At 33.4% G+C, this 23,095-nt stretch overlaps 1 protein-coding gene across 9 annotated transcripts in view; it reads right to left on the bottom strand.

Annotated features, from left to right (window-relative positions):
• LOC126879168 (cytosolic carboxypeptidase 2-like) overlaps positions 1–23,095 on the bottom strand; it is a 167,059-nt gene that overhangs the window by 40,663 nt on the left and 103,301 nt on the right. For all 9 annotated transcript variants that reach the window (XM_050642193.1, XM_050642194.1, XM_050642187.1 and 6 more), the window contains 3 exons: positions 7,048–7,277; positions 5,806–5,952; positions 1,208–1,466 (listed from right to left, as the gene is read on the bottom strand). In XM_050642193.1, the coding sequence (XP_050498150.1) occupies positions 1,208–1,466; positions 5,806–5,952; positions 7,048–7,277 (636 nt within the window). The remainder of the gene's footprint in view (positions 1–1,207; positions 1,467–5,805; positions 5,953–7,047; positions 7,278–23,095) is intronic.

The following is a 23,095-nucleotide window of genomic DNA, read 5'->3' as shown; positions in this document are numbered from 1 at the left end:
AACATTATTAGAGCATATTTATGTTTAAGAACGTAAATCTGAGTGAAAAAGGAATTAATGTCAGCGAAGAAATACTTAGTCATTTGAGGTTCGCTGACGATATTGTTCTTTTTGCTGACAGCATCGATGATGCAGTATCGCAACTGGAAAAACTATACCTAGCCTCCCTACAAGTTGGATTAAAAATCAACCACACAAAAAGACAAACTATGACAAATCTTGTGTTAAGCGAGAAGAGTTCAGTAAATGGCATGCATATTGAAGAAACCACCTTTTATAGCATGAGGATGAGGATACGCATAGATACAAGAGATACCACTGGAAAGACTACCAGTCTTAGGGCACGATACGAATAAAGACTTAGGGCATGGGATACGCATAGGAAGAGATAATCAAACGTGCGAACTAAGCCGCCGCATAGGACTCACTTGGGTGGCATTCGGAAAGCTGAGCTATGTCCTTAAGTCAGAACTACCTATGTGTCTCAAAAGAAAAGTCTTTGATCAGTGCGTGTTTCCAGTACTTACATATTATGGTGCAGAAACTGTAACAGTAACCAAGAAAGTAAGAAATAAAATTTGTGTTACCCAAAGAGCCATGGAACGCTCGAAGTTAGGAATTTCTCGTAGGGATCTCGCAAGGAAAGACGGAGAACATCAGTGACAGATGCCATAGAAAATATTATGACCGTTAAGTGGAACTGGGCAGGGCACATAGCTAAAATGTCGGATAACAGATAGACACAGCGAGTAATACAGTGGAAACCAAGACAAAAAGCCTATCGAAGTAGAGGTCGTCCGCCAACAAGATGGTCTGATGACATAAAATAGATCGACAAGAATTGGATACAAGCAGCACAAAACAAAAATACATGGAAAAGACTGACAGAGACCTATACTGCCGTGCTAAGCCCAAAGGCGGTAACTGATTTTTTATCGAAAATGACATGTTTGTATTTCTAGGTAGGTTTCATTATATTATAATGCTTCTACAACTCCAAAGACATTGTAAGTATATTCTATATACCCATTATAATAGTTCTACAACTCTAAGGACTTGGTAAAAATATTCTAAATACCTATAATCTACGTAGAAATACAACAATCTCATTTTCGATAAAAAATCAGTTACCGCCTTTGGGCTTAGCACGGCAGTATATCCAGCAGTGGATAGTTCCAATTTGAATGATGACCATATGTCGACTTACCTTTGGAGGATCTCCTTGGACAGGTGGAGAAGTAATTGTTACATACTGAACGTTATTTCCGGCTAATGTTTTGCACAACAACCGAATGGTGGTGAATGTAGACTTCACCGGATGTGACGATAGTTCTAGCAGATAATCCTGCAGGTCTGAGTAAGTATATGGGTAGCTCTGAGCCAGATATACTTCATCGTCATCATGGGGAAACTTAACGGTGAAAGTCAGTGTATATGTCATCTGTTGGTCGGGATCATCTTGTGTTCTGAAAAAAGAATCTCGTCAAAAGAACAAAACAAAAGGAGCGGCCCGAATTTTAGTAGTTCAGAGAGAATCAATTATGCCTCAGGCAACCAAGTGACGTCAATAACGTCGAGGAAACGTCAGTTTTTGGTTGAATATATACACGTGTTTGAACATTACGTCGTAGAAACGTCTTTTGTAGGTGATTTTAAATACGTAAGATTAATGACGTTAAAATACGTTTAAAAACAGGTTTTCATTGTCTAAGTTTGAAGTCACAAAATTCAGAGGAGCTTTAGGTAATGCTTATGACTCCAAACAATTTCCATAAGAAATTTTTCATTTATTGTTTACATGCTTTGTGTGGTAGAATAAGATTTTTCATTTAGTTATTTAGTTTAAGAAACGTGTTAATTAGGAGATTTTTGTTAGTTTTTCGCAAGTGAGTTAGTTGAATTCAATAGGTAGTTCTTCTTGAAAACTGTTTGAGGTTATGTTATTTGTTTTGTTTTGGTGTTTATTTTCTGTTAATTAACTAATTATGTGTTATCGAGTTTAATTAAATTAATAAATTATTTATTAGTTTATATGTTGTTTCAGTTTTGACACAGTAAGTATATTATAAAAAGGGAAAATTCTATATTTGTTGCATTGAGGGTATTGTAATTCTATACATTTTAGATAGTCTTCCATTTGGTTTTACTTTCATCCCAGGGGCTAAATTTAAAACAGTTAAATGAAAAATTGCAATACCAACAATGCCCATACGAATAATTTTTGTGTATTTTTAAAACCATAAAATGAAAAATAATCTAAAAAATGACATAAAAACTACGTTATTGATATCACGTAGGTTAAAACATGATAAAAAGACGTCAATAGGGATGTTCACAAAAAATTAAAAAGTCATTTCAAACATGTAAAACGATTAAGAAACACCCTAGGAATAATTGTCCAAAATTTCAACAAAATTGAAAAAGTCTTTCTATAAAAAATCTTTATTAGAAATCTAGCATTATTTTAAATTTCAAGAACGCTTCTCTATTGGCCTGACGTCACTAATTGCATACCCCAAGCGCGCGCCATTCTCATAGTGTTACTGTTTACCTGTTTCACGTTTCAGGTCATTTTATTTTGTTCTCTTCTTGTTTTATCAGGGTTAAAATGGAGTTTTATAGTGAATTTGTTTAGTTTAAAGTGGATAGACTGTTTGTAAGGACATATTTTGGGTTTTACAAAAATAAACAAATAAAATGGAAGAAGGTTTTCAGAAAGCCGATTCGTATAAACTACCGACTGTAGTGTAGATGTAACAATGGTGTATGATTTATTGGCATCTTGTAAAAAAAATAAATCTACCACAGCTTTACTGAGTGTATATTCCATATAATTTTCCATGTCTTCTTTAAGCTAAAAAAATAAATGCTTAATACTCCACAAAAAAAAATAGAGAAAGTTGTATGCTTGCATTGTACGCATGCATATTGTATACATACATTGGCTGGTTATTACTTTACCTTGGTTAGGTGTATTAAAAATATTTTTATTCTTCTTCATGTGCCTTGTCCGTTGTGGACGTTGGCTATCATCATGGCAATTTTAATTTCATTTGAGGCGTTTCTGAATAACTCGATCGATTTTTGTCCAAATCATTGGCGTAAGTTTTTAAGTCATGAGTGTCTTTTCTTCCGGGTCCGCGTTTGCTCTCTATTTTACCTTGCGTTATCAGTTGGAGTATACGATATTTATCATGCCTCATGATATGACCGAAATAGTTAAGATTTCGTTTCTTAATTGTAAAAGAGATTTCTTTTTGTTTTCCCATTCGACGCAATACCTGTACGTTGGTGTGGGTCGCCCAGGATATTTTGAGGATACGTAGGTACACCCACATCTCGAATGCCTCTAGCTTTTTCATTAATGTTTCCATTATTGTCCAGGCCTCTGCGCCACATAGTAAGACCGGAAATAATAACATTTTAGCAGCCGCATTTTTAGTGGGAGAGATATTATGTCGCAATGGGTGAAAATATTTGTCATGCATGTTGTTAAATGTTGCTATGTCCTTTTCAACTCTAGATCTTATTTCGGTTGTTTCGTATTTCGAGTTGACAACTGTTCCAAGGTAAAAAATATTTTTGAACTTGGGTATTATACATTTTCATTTCAACCAATCTTTTCACTAAATTATTAATGATTTTAATATAATATAAAGTCATACCTACATCCACATGTAGTTATTTCAAGGTTTACTTTTACTGTATGTATTATTAGAATCCCGTTTTTAGGAATATCCCAGTTTAAGGAATACAAATTTGAGGTCCCGAAACTTTTTCATTTACTCTTTAAGGGGGTAGGTGCAAAATCTTGGTCCAATGCTATTTAAATTCATTCATTTTTTTCGAATCCTGAGAAAACTAATAAGTATTTTTGAAAATGTAAATGCAGAAAGAACAATTACATTATTACCAAGGGCCGAAAGTCTCTGGAAAACTTCTATAATGTTTATTTTATTAAGTTAGTTCTTTAGGTTAGTTATTTTAAGTTCTAGCTGCAACAAACCATTTCTTTTTCTGTTTTAAATTGGCTGTAACGGTAATAAAAATTTTGTCAGAACTGTTTTTTGATGTATTTACACACCCAGGAACAAAACACCACTTATTTGGCTTTATTTTTAATAATGAAATACGTAAAAAACTGCGCACATTCAAATACACTGAGTAAATAAGTATACAAAACTAGTGGTCGATCAAAGACGTTACGACTGCTGACGTCACAGACCGTAGCCTCGCTGCAGGGTACCGTTTTTCTAGCCTCCAAGAAAATCAACATTATGAACTCATTTATCTTAAAAAATATACATTTTTAAACAGTTTTATGATTGTTACGTTGTTATATACCTTGTAATATATTGAATTTAACTATATTTAAAAATTAGTGAACATCCCTATTGTGGTGGGACAAATTCACGTGACTTTCGACGTCGAAAAAACGTGATAAACTGACGTGGTTTGGTGATAATTATGACGTCTTTTCAACGTTTTGTAAACGTTAATTGGTTGCCTGGGGAGCTCTCTGAAGAAACCCTAAGAAGGGTTGAAACTAGTTAGAGTGCTTTTGGCGCTCTCTGAACTAATTAAAATAAGACGGCTCTTGTTTCGGTTCACAGCGAAATGATTATTTATTATTTTTATTAGTCCTACTCCTATTCTGAGTATTGGGAACTAATCTTTGTTGGAATTTTACCGTGCTGGAGAGGCGGGAAGTGAGATGCAACCTAATATAGATCTCCTTCGGCCTTCTTAGCTCCCGCAATTCGTTGGCTTGCAAATTTTAGAAGCCACGAATGGTGTAACCAGAAGATTCCCTAACAACACAAAACATTCCAGAAATGCACTATCAAAGTTCTATTAATGTTTGAATGTCCTGGACATTCAAGGAACATTCGATGAACAGCTGATTAAATTATTGGTGGAATGTTACCACAAGACATTCTATGAACATACTACCAATGTCCTATATTTTAAGAGAGGCCATTTACTATTCAATTTGCGTTCATTTTCAAATTTGCCGCGCGTGTATCTATGTAGGGTCGTGTGGTCATCACATTTCCATTTAATGCATGATAATCTAAAAATGTCTGCATAGATAAAGAAAAGGAAAATGCATAGTAAATTTTGACATGTTTTGCAGTAAATAGATAGTTGAATTTATTACAAAACATGTCAAAAAATATGATATTTATGAAAAATATAAAAAAGTTTTTAGTCTATCTTACAAAACTCATGAAAAAACAAATGGGAGGTATTATGTCACATCAGCAACTATATCCAGAGAATGTCTAAAAAATTAACTGTGAATGTCCAAAGAACATTCGTAGACATTCATGGAATGTTCCAACAAGACATTCAAGGAATGTTTAAAATGTTGACACAGGACTTCCCTGGGACATTCTTGTGCTTTTGAGGACATTCCAGGAATGTTTTCAATGCCCTGTGTGTACATTCTAGGAACATACATAGAATGCTTGGTGTTATTAGGGTTAGTTCTAAATAAAGTTTTATTTTCAATATTGTTAATATTGAAAATAAAACTTCCGTTCGTATTAGCAGATGCCGCCACGACATCCATGTCATCATAATCTTTCGTTTGTGGATCGAGGCTGGCGGCCCGAATTTTAGTGGTTCAGAGAGAATCAAATAATATGCGCTATCTGAAGAAACCCTAAGAAGGATTGAAACTAGTTAGAGTGCTTTTTTCCACTCTCTGAAGTAACTAAAATAAGACGCCTCTTATTTTGGTTCACAACGAAATGATTATTTATTATTAACAAAAAATAAATAAAAAAAGTATATACGTACACATTATCGTTACAGTAATAAGAAATATTCTGACCGCATCTTCTCCAGCCAATAGAATGCAACTGAGAATCTTTCTTTGAATACATTAGTGGCTTCATTCCTTCATTGTATAAACTATTTTCTTTGGAACAATTCGTAATAGAAAATCTAAAATAATAGTATTGTCGTTTAATGAATAAGTCACATTTCATTATTAATTGCAAATATTTTAACTGTAGATTCTTGGGTTCAAAATATTAAGATTTAACCCAAATCACTTAAACAATATGGCTCTTTACTGAGTTACAGGGTGTTTTATTTAAAAATTTTAAAAACTATTTGTACCCAGTACTTTAAAACCATTTGGCATATCTTTTGTCATACTTAAGAACAAGTCTAGGTACTGTATACCCTACTAAATTATGTTAAGCAGATGTTAATGGCTACTACCAGAGGCGTACGACGGGGGAAAGAGAATGGTTGACCCTTCAAAAATTATACGCCACTGGCGGAATTGCTATTTTAGTTCAATTTTTGGATATGTCCAATACTTTCTATGTAAATAATATACTCTTCATTCGTAAGATAAAGTCATTAGTTTTCGAGATATATAAAACTGATGATTTTATCGTTACAAACGAAGAGTACATTTTTTACATAGAGAGTATTGAAGAATCTAAAAATAATGCTAAAATAGCAGTTCCGTCAGTGGCGTAGAAATTGGAAAGGGTCAACCATTCACTTTTCCCCTGTCGTATGCCTCTGGCAGCGCGTATTCTAGATATTATATGTCTATGGTCGGAGTAGATATACGTAAATTCATAACCTAACATCATTGTTTATCTACACAAGACTAGGTTATACAATGCTAACGACAAGGTCTAGTTATACAATGCTAACATACAGTAGAACCCCGGTCAACCGAAATCGGGTTAACCGGAACCCGGGTCAACCGGAACGTAAATATTAAGTTGTTCAGTTTATACAGTACATACTCTAGTAGCCTACTATGTATTTACCAATCCAATACTGTATTTTAAATATTTTGTATAGCTGTAATAAAATACTGTATTACTGTACTGAACATACTACAGTATATATAGACATTGTAAATTCATTTTCCCTATACGCCGTGTTATTAGGCTATTTTTAGCATATGACGGCTAAACCGAAAAATTGGTTATCCGAAACGTCTCTCCCCCCTTTATTTCGGTTAACCGGGGTTCTACTGTAACCTAAAAACTTAACTTGTCGTATACTGACCTATATAAAAATCCTTTTTTAACATTACTAATCCTGAAATAGAACCATTGCATATGTCTGTTAGTGTAGAAATCAGATCTAAGGTGTAATTCGTAATAATTTGGCGTAATCATTATGGCCTTAGCTAAATTTCCACACTCAAATCTAGACTCGAATTTTAGTGTGTCTTCTTCAGCACAAAGACTGGATGGCAGGATAAATTTGTTTCCTCCTACGCTAGATCTACTAAACTAAACAAAAATAGGAATATTATATGTATGAGTATAATACACACTAATCACAAAAAGTATCGCATGATTTTTAAAACAGAAAAAAATATTAAAATTAATTTTAAATTTTTAGCAGAATGTTCCAATACTCGTTTATTGCCTTCTTTAGGTGCCTACAAACCCATAACATTTCATGGTTGAAATGTGTTTTTGCCCAAAAAGAAAGTAAACAAAACGTTGATAAGAGAGAATATTTATTTTGGAAGTTTGTTCGGAAATTTGATCTGTGCAGTACACAGAGGCGGATTTGAAGATTTGCCGCCCCTGGGCTATCCACAATTTGCCCTCCTCTCCCCTCACCATTTTTTACTTTTTTACCAAAATTTGCTGCCCCTGAATTTTTCCGCCCTGGGCTGTAGCCCATTCAGCCCATACGTAAATCCAGCCCTGTCTGTGCACAATGTCTGCTTGACCTTTCAATGAGGAAATGCATTCTTAGACAAGTAATTGGACTTAGTTCTAGTTTTTCACCCTAGTGACCGAAAGTAGAACCGGAAGTCGATATTAGAACTCTTCTTGTAACTTTACGTCGCTTGATAGAGGATTTTTCTAATTTGGAGTCATTTTTACTAAACTTTCAGTCATAACTGTTTGAACGGAAATGACTTCAAAATATGGCACTTTTTTAACCGGAAATGATATAAAACCCAAAAGTATACATTTGTTCGTGTCTTGGTAATCCGCGTCGAATAATATAGATATTGCTTGTACTATTCCAGCGACTGTAAAACAGTACTTCCGGTTGCATTTCTAAAACCCGAAGTAATAGATCAAACTTCTGACCTTTAATGCCCTGCTTGGGTTATAATTATAACCCAATTTAAACATAGACATGAGATGCCATTCGACATCTCATTTGTCAATCTACCTGGTATAATGACGGAGGAGTTGTGTTTACGGACGAACGTAGATAATTCAAAGTTTTCACATTTTTCAAAATTGGGCGAAAACAAAAAAAATAGTAATTTACCGTCAGAACAACCAGCCCAAATCATAACTTTAATTTGAAATAGACGATTGGAGATATATGTTACTTATGTTATGGGAATCTACCAATCCAGCTTTTCAAGAGCTGTAAGACGGTATAGAGAAACTGGAGGTGACACAAGAACCAGTTCCAGGACGTCATATATGACGTCGGGTTCGTCGTGCACCTATAGGTAGAATACACGACGAACCCGCATATGACCGTTACGCTCCTTTCACACACTAAGGCCATTATTAGACTAGGTAACTGGTGGCGCAACTAGTGGGGCAACTGGTGGCGCAACTAGTGGCTCCACCAAATTAAAGCACACAAAATATTATGGGCAACTGGTGGCCGATATGAGCAACTGGTGGCGCAACCAGTTACCGTAGTCTAATAGGTCTCATTTACTTAAATGCCCCGTGACGTAATGAGTCACTGGTGGAGCAACTTGGTGGCGTCACCAGTTGCCTAATATAATACTGGCCTAAGAGTTTGAAACGTGCGAGGGTTAGAAGGCACGATGACATTCCAATAATGGCTCAAGCAATCCAACGGTACCTTTCTCATTACACGGCAAGTGGAACGTTCGGTCCAATGTGAAAGTTACCATACATAAGCCACCATTGGAATGTCATCGTGCATTCTAGCGATCACACGTTTAAAATCTTAGTGTGTGAAAGGAGCGTTATTTACGTCTGCAGACTTTGTGTACACGTTATATTACGGCTAGGCAACTGCGAAATGATCTTTCCACAGTCTGCAATGTTCGAATAAGTGCCAATTCGGTTAGAAACAGATTAAGGGAATTTGTAATCAGAGCCAGAATGCCTGCTACTGCTGCAGTGTTATCGAGGGCACTCAGTATGATACGTTTAAGGTTCGCAAGAGAACATGTAAATTGGGATACATATTAACGACTGGGCTATTATTTTTACCGATGAGTCAAGATTTACACTTTGTGGATCCGGCAGATCTATGTATTCCAGTTTACAGACACGTCGGTGAGCGATTTGCTCAGTGTAACATAAGATCAGCTAGAAATTTTGGAGGTGGCTCGTTTATGATATGGGCAGGCATCTGCTTTGCAGATGACACAGAGTAAACAGTGTTTCGTGGGGGATCTCTGACAGCTGATCCGTATATAAGAGAGGGTCATTAATAAAATGTCGTGCCCTTTGTTCAAACCTATTGGAGATAATTTCGTTGTTGTGTAAAGAGGAAAACTGACAGAGCGTGTTGCGACATTATGAGTGAAATAAAAAAATGTAACAGAAAAAGATAAAAACTGAAGACGGAATTCAACCCAACGTGAAAAAGATTAAACGTAAGAAGAGATAGAGAAATTTCTGTCAAAATTTGGTATTTATGACCCTTAAAATAACACCAAATGCTAAAATTTATTAGCCTGTGGATAGTGTGGATGTCTCGTCAGCCGAGGGTATGATCAGTGGCGTGGTAATTTTATGGTCAAACTACGTTTTGTTCTAATTTTTATCATTGTGAGAATTAAAAAAACCAACTAATATTTTTATCTCCACCACTGAGAGCGGTCAACTTTTTGGTTGCCTGTATTCTTCGGGACATATTCGGGACATTTTATCACAAAGTGTAAATATTACTAATTTTACCGTCTTGTAGGGTATCTGCGTTCTCTTTCTTTTCCACTATTATATATATTATATCTCTCTTTGCCGACGTTTAAATTAGGACCCACTTGAATCTCGCTTCAACACGCGCCTCGACCTCGTCGTGAGAATTCCCCATAAGACAACGCTCGCCCGCCCGTTGTCCATAGATTAGCCCATTGTAGGCCGTCGTATTTATAGATCACTACAAATTGTATTACATTTTGCAAGCATTAAAATTTGTTCAAATTTAAAGAAAAATGTACCGTATACATTTTAGGCTGTAGTCAACTGAATTAAATTATTTTACTAAATTATATTACCAATAGGTACCCATTCAATAAAATAGTATATTAAGTATGGAGAACGGTAAGGGTTTTATACCGATCGAAGACAATTGTTTGGAGGAGGAGCGGAGCGATGACTCCAATTATTTTTTGAGATCGGATACCCTTAACGTTCGACATGCTTATAACGTTTTTTGCACGATTGATACCATTATAAATTTACTCTGGGCTAATTAGCAAAATACAAGGAAAAGTTATTTACCAGCAATTTTATTGCTGGAATGGAATCTTATTATTGTATGTATTAATAATATAGATATGCAAAGTCGGCAGATAGTGTGCTACTTTTTTATAAACAAAATGGCGCCCGAAAATCGTGTTTTTTTTTTTCAATTTTTGCTCTATAACTCCAAAGATTTTAACTTTAGAACAAAAACACCCAAATAAAAATTCACCTCAATTAAATTCTGCATAGAGACGTGTTTTTTTCGACTTACTTCGACGAAAAATTTCCCCGGAAAAAGCGGGTTTTTCCAACAAAATCTTTAATTTTCAACTAAACTTTTAGATAAGTAGTTGTTAATCAATAATTAAATAACTTAGCAATGTAAAAGCCCTTTCCGTATATATTATAATTCCAGAAGTCTATGGAAATTGAATGAACAGTTTAGCAACAATTAAAATGTTAATTAAAAATTTACGGTCGCTATAATAACGACAATAATTATGATGCATAAGAATAACTATGATTTATTCATAAAAAGACACTATACCTATCTAATGTACTTTACAGAATTGAAATTGGACTATTTAAGCGGCCTCAGGAATATTTTAAAGTTATAAACAATTTTTTGGTTTATAAACAAATAGAATATCTCGGGAAATATTAAACTAAATTAAATTGTAAAAACAGTATTCGAAAGACACCGGCAGGACACTTCTTTTAAAAGAAAAAACGTTTAATTATGACGAGTGGTTCCTGAGATACAACCGGTCAAAGTTGACCGGAATTTACGGCAAAGATATAAACAATAGGATCATAATTTTTAAACCATCACCTTTTTATTTTTGTCCTCTTTCTCCACACCAATTTTCATATCTTTAAAATCCTCATAACATATATTATTATAATAAAAACTATCGATAATACGTGTGAAAATTGCCAAAAATAGCAAAATTCCAATCAAAAATTAGGTTGGAGAAAATGTAACCCTCAAAGTTCAAAATCGGTATACGTTAACAAAATGCATTTTCTCGGCTTCCCATGGAGCAATTTCCTTCATTCTTTTTTTGTTCCCAAGTAACTCGAGTAGAGCCATCGAACTAACGCATTATTAAATGTCAAAGTTGCTTTTGTTTTGTTATAATAGATTAATTTATTTATAAGAACAGAAAATTACATATTTTTTCCAGTTGTAGGCTTTTTTTTAGATAAACTTACTACAAGTGTACCTTTTAAAGTTAAAAACATAAATATTCTCATTTGAAAGCTGTATAATTATTTAAACAATTTTTATTTAAACAAATTAAAATATTGTGTTATAATAAATAAATTAATTTATTATAACAAAACAAAAGCAAGTTTGACATTTAATAATGCGTTAGTTCGATGGCTCTACTCGAGTTACTTGGGAACAAAAAAAGAATGAAGGAAATTGCTCCATGGGAAGCCGAGAAAATGCATTTTGTTAACGTATACCGATTTTGAACTTTGAGGGTTACATTTTCTCCAACCTAATTTTTGATTGGAATTTTGCTATTTTTGGCAATTTTCACACGTATTATCGATAGTTTTTATTATAATAATATATGTTATGAGGATTTTAAAGATATGAAAATTGGTGTGGAGAAAGAGGACAAAAATAAAAAGGTGATGGTTTGAAAATTATGACCCTATTGTTTATATCTTTGCCGTAAATTTCGGTCAACTTTGACCGGTTGTATCTCAGGAACCACTCGTCATAATTAAACGTCTTTTCTTTTATAAGAAGCGTCCTGTCGCTGCCTTTCGAATACCGTTTTCACAATTTAATTTAGTTTAATATTTCCCGGGATATTCTATTTGTTTATAAGCCAAAAAATTGTTTATAAATTTAAAATATTCCTGAGGCCGCTTAAATAGTCCAATTTAAATTGTGTAAAGTACATTAGATAGGTATAGTGCCTTTTTATGAAAAAATCATAGTTATTCTTATGCATCATAATTATTGTCGTTATTATAGCGACTGTAAATTTTTAATTAACATTTCAATTGTTGCTAAATTGTTCATTCAATTTCCATCGGCTTCTGGAATTATAATATATAGGGAAAGGGATTTTAAGTTACTAAGTTATTTAATTATTGATTAACAACTACTTATCTAAAAGTTTAGTTGAAAATTAAAGATTTTGTTGGAAAAACCCGCTTTTTCCGGGGAAAGTTTTCGTCGAAGTAAATCGGAAAAAACACGTCTCTATGCAGAATTTAATTGGGGTGAATTTTTATTTAGGTGGTTTTGGTCTAAAGTTAAAATCTTTGGAGTTATAGAGCAAAAATTGGAAAAAACACGATTTTCGGGCGCCATTTTGTTTATAAAAAAAGTAGCACACTATCTGCGGACTTTGCATATCTATATTATTAATATATACAATCATAAGATTCGATTCCAGCAATAAAATTGCTGGTAAATAACTTTTCCCAAAAATGGCCTATTCTCCGATAATCAGCCCAGACTAATTATAAAATTAAACATTTTCGTCATATTGACTAGTTTCATTCATTTTATCAAGATAGATACTTTGAGAAGTAGCTGGTCTTTATTATAAGAAAACTCCACATACTATAACCGATTCGTCGGGAAAAATGATAACATACGAACACGAAATTCGAACTACCTGGTATAATTATATAAATGAACTGTATAATGATGATAGACCCGAAGAACTGGACACTTTAGATGAAGGTGAAGGACCAGAAATACTAAAATCAGAAATACAACATGCTATAAAATTGGCAAAAAACAAGAAAGCCGTTGGTCCCGACAACATACCTACAGAAATGTTAAAGCTCATAAATGAGGAAAACATTGGAATACTAGTCAAACTTTTCAATGATGTTTATTCGACTGGTGATATCCCTGAAGATTGGTTAAAGTCCGAATTCATAACCCTACCAAAAAAACAACGTCCGAAAAACTGTAGCGACTATAGAATGATAAGCCTTATGAGCCACACCTTGAAAATCTTTCTACGTATCATCCACAGTAGAATCAGAGATAAATGTGAAGAAGACCAGGATGAAACACAATTTGGCTTCAGAAATGGACTGGGAACCCGGGACGCACTCTTTGCACTAAATGTGTTATTGCAGAAATGCCGAGATCAAAGGAAAGACGTCTTTGCTGTATTTATTGACTATGAGAAGGCCTTTGATCGAGTACAACATCACAAATTAATTAAAATACTAAAGGATAAAGGAGTTGATAACCAAGATGTACGAATCATAGAAAAATTATACTGGCGTCAAACAGAGACAGCTTGCATAAATGGAAAATTAACAGAAATATGCAAAATACAAAGAGGCGTCAGACAGGGTTGTATACTGTCCCCACTGTTGTTCAATTTGTATTCAGATAGAATATTTAAGGAAGCGCTGCATAATTTGGAATGGGGTGTGAAGGTTAATGGAATTGTGATAAATACAATCAGATATGCAGACGATACAGTTATTTTAAGTGATGATATGAATGGATTACAACACCTTTTAAATGCCATTGACAGAGTGGGAAGAGAGTTTGGCCTAAATATAAACTGTTCAAAAACAAAATACATGGTATTTAGCCGTTTGGCCCATCAAGATTCACGGTTATATGTTGATGGTCATATAATTCAAAGAGTACGCAGTTTTAAATATCTTGGTTGCCATATTACTGAACAACTAGATCCAGATAAAGAGATAAAATGTAGAATCGAGATAGCCCGCACGACATTTTTAAAAATGAGGTCATTCTTCTGTAATGATACCTTGCAACTTCAACTTCGAAAGCGCATGATTAAATGCTACATTTGGTCAGTCCTCTTGTATGGTGTCGAAGCATGGACATTAAAAATATCCACCATTAACCGTTTGGAGGCCTTTGAAATGTGGCTGCACAGACGTATTCTGAAAATACCATGGACGGCTATGCTGACAAATGTGGCAGTCCTTAAGAGAGCAAATGCTACCCGCGAGCTGCTTGATAACATCAAATATAGAAAGATGGCCTATTTCGGACACGTAGTAAGGGGAGACCGGTATAATATTCTTCAACTTATTATGATGGGTAAAATCGAAGGACGCAGAGGAATTGGTAGAAAGCAGGCCTCTTGGTTGAAGAATATCCGGGAGTGGACAGGAATAAAGAAAGCAGAACACCTATTTAGAATAGCTCGAGACAGAGACAGTTTCGCCATGTTAATCGCCAACGTCAAGGGGACTTGATAGGGCACGTTAAGAAGAAGATACTTTGGTTGTTAGGTAGTAACTAGGGTGCATAACAACAATGGAGAATTGAGTTTTTATTTAGTTGTCAATAATTTTAAGTACAATTTTGATTATTATAAATTAAAATATGAGCGAACGTGAATTTGAAGAAATTGAACGGGCTTGGGAAGAAGGGTGTTCCGCAATTATTCCCGAAAAATCCAAAATCCGTTATCAAAATACCTACCAAAGTTTAAAAAAAGGCAAGAATTTAAGAATCGAAGAAAAGACTCAATTGGCATTTTTCGTTCAAAGAAATATGCAGTTGAAAGCTCCTGGAAGCCTCTGGGCAGAATATTCAATGATTAAATCCACCGTTTTTCTTTATGATGGCATTGATATTTCCAAGTTTTCAACTTTGATCGCGTATTTGAAGAGAAAAATTAACAAATTGTACCATAAGTTGCAATATTAATAAATAATTCGTTAGTTTTCTATATTCTTTCAGAAAATAAATTAAAATTAAGAGATTTTTTAACTCGACGGTAAGTGAATTACTTACCGTCGAGTTGGAGTACTTACCGTCGAGTTGGATTACTTACCGTCGAGTTGCTAGTAAATGTCACCTACTGACGTAAAATCTGTCACGGTAAACAGTCAAAAATGATCAATCGTGCAAAAAAATATAAGACAAATTTGTTGGCCTTATCTAAATTTACATACACATCTAATCTTATAAAGGCCTAATGCGACAGATCGTGCAGGACATTTGTTGATATTGTTGTTCCCAGGGGCGTAACAGAGGCCCCAGCAGCGTGAAGCTTGCGGGGCCCAAATCGCTTAGGGGTCCTATCTTGTCATCTGATATTATATAAAAATCTGTTATTGTTATATTATTTTACGTCGTGTGTTTAAAATTAAAAACGTAAATTTCTAAATAGACGTATTTGCCAAGTGAGTCATCTCATAATATCTAGAAACTTAATCCCTTCCGACCTACCGAAATTTTATGGTAACGACAATAAACTATAATGTCTAATTAGTAAAATTCATATCAGAGTTTTCAAAAATCGTATACAGGGTGAAATTTTTTCTAATACCCAAACGAACTAATTTTTTAAAGCCGGACCTGATTTTTTCCTAGTTTGAATAAATCAGTTGATTGGGTGGTAATAGTGTAACGATTGATCAAAATAAGAGACGCATCGATCTGACCGTTCAAAAATTATGACGAATACAAATTTCTGTCAAAATGCAAAACTCGCCCTGTATATTATTAAACAATGGGAGCAGACACTTTTTAATGGTCATTTGTTATTCCCCATAAGGGCCTCTATACGAGGTAGGAGTAGGTATGTACAGTTCCTCATGACTCACCCTGTATGCCAATAAAGATGAAAAATGTAAGTCGTCATAAACAATGCATGAATACACCAATAGCAATAGCTCCAGTAAATGACAGTTTTGGAGTGAAATTATCAGCGTCACGACGGACGTATTTGCTTGATAATTTGGATATAGAAAATACTCATTCTGAGTTTCGACCAACCCTGTATACAAAAAAGGAAAAATTTAACTATACCAATAATTCTTCACATAGTAGACTACATTAAAACATAAACAGAGTTTATTATGTCAATCTACTACAATTCTACAAGGTGTGAATTTTGCTACGAAATTAATAAAAAAAACGTAATTATCTTTTAACCTACCCTGTATAATATTACAAAAACTTATATTTTAAGAAAAAAGAAATCAAGGAGAATCCAAAAATGTAAAAATATACAAGGTGTCCCATTAAAAAAAACAACCAACTAAAGTTACAACCAACTTCCGGTATAACCGGAAGTAGCAAAGAGACCAAAATATTGTCATTAATATAGTTCACACCTCAAAACCCCTGTATTCCGATTTTCATAAATTTCTTACCTTGAGTTCTCGAGATATTTCTAATAGGCCCTTTATCTGCCTCACCCTGTATATGAACATTAAATGACGTCTAATAAACGTCCTTTTATTTTTTTTATATCTTTGTTATAACAGCTCCAGAATGACTGAATCGAATTAGCTAATTTCGATTTTACAACATTTGTAGAAGTCTAAGGAAGGTTTAAAACAGTGATTCCCAAAATGGTCCAGGTGGACCCCAGGGGTCGACGAGAGACTCAACGAGGGTCTACGTTGGCGTGAAATAAAAATGGGGGTTCACAAGTTGTACGTGGGGGTCCACGAAAATTTTATAGTGATGTGGTATTTATTTAAACAAATTTGCATTTTTTTATCGTAAAATATCAATGGGAAAAAATAATGTTTTAATAGTAGCGACTTAAAAATGTCATTAAAATATATTATAACAAGTTATTTTGATTAAAAACAAGTTTTTGATCAAATTTTAGTGTAGAAAACTTTAAAATGCCGTTTTTTACATTTTTCTACATTCCCAAAATACATGTCTTTCGAGTTGACTGAAAATTTGCCCACAGATAACCAAAACACAGGACTTTAAGTGTTAAAAGAATTTGTATAGTTTTACCATTGACTGATAAATATACTATATCCTTATTTATCAATCAACGGTTTTACAATACAAAAAAAATACGTCGAATAATATCAGTGTCAAAAATATAGGCGGCTACTGTAATTAGGTACAATTAACTCGGAAAATATCGACCCTATGAAAAAAAAACGGTTAAAAAAATTGTAATAATTATTGTAAAGACGATTTATTTGGAACAATTTCAATTTCTACCATTTTTGTCGAAAAGTTGAAAATGGAGGAGATATTGAACAAAAACTACTGCTACCAAACCAATCAGGTCTTATGCTCGCGCCTTTATCGCATACGTACTATTGTCCTTTTCATGATCATTTTTCAGTGCGTAACAAATGATAGAAAAAAGGGTAAGTCCGTGATAATACACATTTATGACATTTATTCTAACATGACATTTTAGTTAAATCTGACAGTTGTCACATTTTATTTTCAATTTTAAATAAAAACAAATCAAATGTGTTTCTTGCATTTATAAAATGGTATTTTCTTTGATTTGTATAGTCTTATAAATTATACAGATTATATTTGTAATATTATTATCTAATTAAAAAAAATTATTGTTTTATTATGGCGCCATCTATCGACAACTAGAATAACTAGAATAAATGTTATAAAAATGTCACCGACGAAATGTAATCACCGACGTGCCTTTTTTTCTGTCACATACAATTTAATGCGTTAGAAAGAAATCGAAAAACTGTGACGCACTGAAAGATGATCATGAGAAATACTGTACCTGAACTCTATCGCATACGTACTACCGTGAAATATTGATTTTAGCAAAAAATGAAAAAAATCAAAATTGTATAAAATTTAATTCTCTCCACTTTTGTATAGGAATTATATACAAAATATACTACTACATTTTGTTCTAAAACTAATAGTAAACGGGATAATTCAATAATTATGCTCTAACTGTCACTATTTTCGCCCCATAACTCGGAAAATATCGACGGCACAAAAAAATTATAATAAAAGAAATTATGGATATCATATTTTTAACAATTTCAGTCAAAACAGAATAGAATCTTGCTGGGGTAGCTCGGCATGCACTATCAAATGCTAACCCGACTGGACTATATAATTTTGACTCAGATATTATTGCATGTAACTTTTTTAAACTTTGCAAGTAGAGGAAGCCCACCTACTCGTTGGACTGACGCTCTCAAGAAAATGTCAAGAAATTGGATGCAAAGTGCTCAAAATAGAGCACAATGGACAACAATGAGGGAGACCTATGTCCAGAAGTGGACGCAAAGAGCTGGGTGATGATGAATTTAGGGTTGGAACTCACCCGCGACGCCAATTTCCATCGTTAGATCTTCACATTTGGGACGAGTTTTGGGAATATGGTAAAAATGTAGCAGCAGGGGGTCCACCGAAACCAGTAAATTTTTAAAGTGGTCTACGAGAAAAAAAAGTTTGGGAACCTCTGGTTTAAAAGGTGAGAAACTGTCGCAAGTGTAAAGAGAATACTAAAAACAACAATGTTATTTTCAGATACAAACATTTATATTATATTCCTTTAGATTGACGTCACTAAAACTCCGGCTACCTTCATCTATGTATTTACTTTTTTACATTTCCCGTTACCAGAATTGGAAACCATGCGATTTCCCAGAGATTGTTTTTTTAAATCTTTAACTTTTTAACTTTTATATACATATTGTAAATCTTACAAATGATTAAAGAATCAATCAAATTACATTGAAAGAAGTAATCAGTGTATATCTTCCACATTTACTTTATATTTAACACTAGCTGACCCCGCCACACTCGATTGTTATACGATTTATATTGATTGTAGCCTTTGCTGATGATCTAGAATCTAGATGCTAGTGGTGTTGAAAAAGTAACTATTCGTTACTTACGAACACCGAAAGTAACGATTACTATACAGAGAGGCAAATCGTTACTTTGACTACTTCGTCACTTCGTACCAATCGTATCAGAGCGAGTAACGACTATTGTATCTACTTCGATTACTCTGATTACTTCGTACCAATCGTATTAGAGCGAGTAACGACTATTGTATCTACAACCAGTACACTTGATTACTTTCTATAAAAAAATACCAATCGTATCCCACCGAGTAACGGACGGGACCGGTAGTTTACGAGTGTTATCGGTATGAAGCGTTTTAAGGGTGTGACGAAATACCTATACAAAATACCTACCTACTGAGAAATACGATTCTCGATATGATTACCGGTACTCAAATACAAAAGTAATCAAAGTAACGAATACTGTAAATGATTACTTTATACAAAAGTAACGATTTATCCCAACAGATCGGTGAAGGTCGTTGTTATATCGGAATACCTATACAAAATACCTACCTACTGAGAAATACGATTCTCAATATGATCACCGGTACTCAAATACAAAAGTAATCATAGTAATCAAAGTAACGAATACTGTAAATGATTACTTTATACAAAAGTAATGATTTGTAACGAATGCTCGAAAGTGTCTATAGTTCTTTTCATGAGCATTTTTCAGTGCGTCACAAATGATACAAAAAAGGTTAGTCCGTGATAAATACACATTTATGACATTTATTCTAACATGACATTTTAGTTAAATCTGACAGTTGTCACCTTTTATTTGCAATTTGGTATAAAAACAAGTCAATTGTGTTTATTGCATTTATAAAATAGTATTTTCTTTGATTTGTATAGTCTCACAAATCGGAAGCAATGTGTAAAAGTGGAAAACGAATATAGCGGTTATAAAGAAATAGAGTATGGTGCACCTCAGGGTACAGTCCTTGGACCAGTACTATTTATTATTTATTTGAATAGTTTATTTAACTTAAAAACATCAGGAGAAATTATTACTTTTGCAGATGACACAGCCATATTTTATAGAGGAGAGTCTTGGGAAACTTTAAAAACAGAAGTAGAAACTGATCTAGAAATAATTAAGGATTGGTTTGTCCATAAGTTATTATCTATAAATTTAAAAAAAAAACATTTTTTATTCCTTTTTCAAATTATGAGTCAACCCAACCCATATTTCAAAACCTCACTCTAAATTACACCGAAAAAATAACTCGAGTAGGTAGACACTATTATATACTTGGGAGTCTTTATAGATAAATATCTACGATGGAAGGACCACGTAAACTATTTATTAAAAAAAACTAAGGTATGTTTTATATAAATTTCGTCAACTAAAAAACATCATAGACTTAAAACATAAAATAACACCAATTTACCAAGCATTTGTCGAAAGTCATATAACCTATGGATTACTAGTATGGGGATCAATGCCAGACACTTATCTTAAACCCCTTGAGGTAATGATTAAACGAATGCTGAAGTGTATACTCTACAGAAGTAATTGATATCCTAGTAATATGTTATATCAGGAAGCCCAAGTAATGACTATTCAACAACTTTACTGTAAAATTTTAAACATAATTCAATACAAAAATAATAAACAACTAACAACACACAATCAGAAATACAGCACCAGAAATGCGAACCAGTATGAAGTCCCATGAGCTCGTCTAACTAGCGGACAAAGGGCACACTCTTATTTAAGCCCTAGGCTTTACAACAGCCTTCCAAATATAATCAAGGAAAGTCCTTCGTTATATATTTCTAAGAAAAGATTAATAAAACATATTAAAAAATTTACAGCGGTTAATTAATTTAAGTTGAATTTTTTTTTAATTTGATGTAATTATGGGTCCATAAGAAAGTATATTGTAAATAAGTAGGTTGAATGTTTATAGTATATTATTCAACGAGCATGTAATGATGGCTATTACTCACGATGATGAAGTTTGCGACACGAGCCGTAGGCGAGTGTCGTAATTCATCAGAGTGAGTAATAGCCATTACATGCGAGTAGAATACTATACTTTTTCTACGACCTTTCTTTTATTTTAATTAGTAAAAAATTTAATTATCAACTACTCGGGATTTAAATTATAATAATTTACAAAAATACCTAAATGCTATTTACCCCTAGTACGTGGCTGAATAATTGGTTGCCTACTATTACTAAATTCTTATTTATTGTAAAAATACAACTAGAAATAGTCAATATAAGTTCTATTCGTCTCCAAAAAATTATAAGCTTAAAGGGTACCCCCCGTTAAGATAGGCAAAATGCCCTCACTCTTAGAATTCAATATTTTTAATTTTTTTACGTTCTGTGCAATTAAAAAATGAGATAACGCGGATTTTTAGCTCGCCACCCCCCCTTACCCCTCCCCCCACAGCCAAAAACGTAGATTTTTAGATTTAATTTTTTTTAGTTGGGTTGCAATTGATTTAGAAATTTCAAAAAATTCACACGTATAGCTGAGGCTTTTATCAAACATGTCCATTTTTTATGAACCCTTAGGTCGAGTGTACATAACCTCAAATTTTTTTTTAACTTTTTTAAAACCTATAACTTTTTTTTGGAGAGGGCTGCAATTTTTTTTGGATTTTGTGTACTTTTTCAAAAGATATCTCTCTGATTTTTTTCAGATTTTTCCGTCAGGTGCGCCATCTTGAAAAATCCGGAAAACTATTTTTTAGGGGGTTTTTAAGTAATTTTCTCCATTTTATATACTGCAACGTAGATCAACTCAAGGCTTTGTCAATAGATTATGTATAATTTAAAATAAATGACTATTTAAAGATTATCAAAAATTGGGCAAAACACCTTTAAACCCCCCAAAAACCATGTTTTTTTAAGTTATGTAAGGGTTTTTGCGGGCTTAATGATATTTTTTGGGATCGATACAGCCTGAATATTTTTTTCATTTTTTTTACGTTATATGTGATTAAAAAATAAGACTAATCGCATTTTTAGCTCAACACCCCCTCCCCCTGCCCCTACAAAAACGTCAATTTTTCTATTTTTTTTGTTTAATGTTGCAATTAATTTAAAAATTTTATGAGGCTTCTACAAAACATATGTATCTATTTTTTATAGACCCGTGCAGGTCGAGTGTACAATACATATAACCTCAAAATTCCTTTTTTATTTTTTTAAAACGTATTTTTGACTTCCAATCGATATTTTTTTAAAACGTCCAATGAATATTGTACATCTCTCTCTCTCTCTCTCTCTCTCTCTCTCTCTCTCTCTCTCTCGCGGACGTCCGCTTCAATACATGCTTAGCGCTCATTTTTAATTACTAAAAATAATAGTTAGTAATAAAATAATTACAAAAATTTCTTTAGGCTATTGCAGGGGAGGCTTTAAACTTTAAGTTGGTCACTTTATGGCTTTCATAATAATAATTTTTAATCGAGTTATTAAGCCTTGAAAATGGCCATTTTCGCGTTTTTCAAATTTGAAAATGCATGCAACTCGACAACAGTCAATTTTATAGAAAAATCACAAGATACTTTTTTTGCTCAGCTTGATCCATAGAATCTAAAACAAATTCGTCCGAAGTGAAAAAATTGATTTTTTGAATTCGTTTAAAAAAATGTTTAAATAATTTTCCGACCGCTGGTACTGCCTGGCACCTTGTGGATTTGTTATAAGTACCTGTTTTTGAGTAAGTTTGTGCAAACAAATTAATCGGAATAATTTACCTAACGGGACAAACATACAGCGTGGATTATGAGCCAAACGTAGATGGTTTGTAAAATACACAAAACACAAAAAATTAGCAGCCATCTCCAAAAAAAGTTATACGTACCTATTAAAAAACAATGAGGTTATAATATGTACACTCGACCTTCGGGTCTTCGGGTCCATGAAAATAGATGTTCTGTAAAAGCCTCAGCTGTGCGTGTGAATTTTTTGAAATTTATAATTTAATAATTACTAACTATTCTAAATGGGAAATAAGCCACAATTTTACTAAAAAATGATTTTATTAACGTTTCGACGTCCACCACGGACGTCGTTGTCAAAATACAAAATATTAATAAATAAACAAAAA

This window comes from Diabrotica virgifera, chromosome 1 (genome assembly GCF_917563875.1).
Source record: "Diabrotica virgifera virgifera chromosome 1, PGI_DIABVI_V3a".
Classification (NCBI taxonomy): domain Eukaryota; kingdom Metazoa; phylum Arthropoda; class Insecta; order Coleoptera; family Chrysomelidae; genus Diabrotica; species Diabrotica virgifera.
The sequence above is the reverse complement of the archived record's forward strand: the minus strand, read 5'-3'. Positions and strand labels throughout refer to the sequence as shown.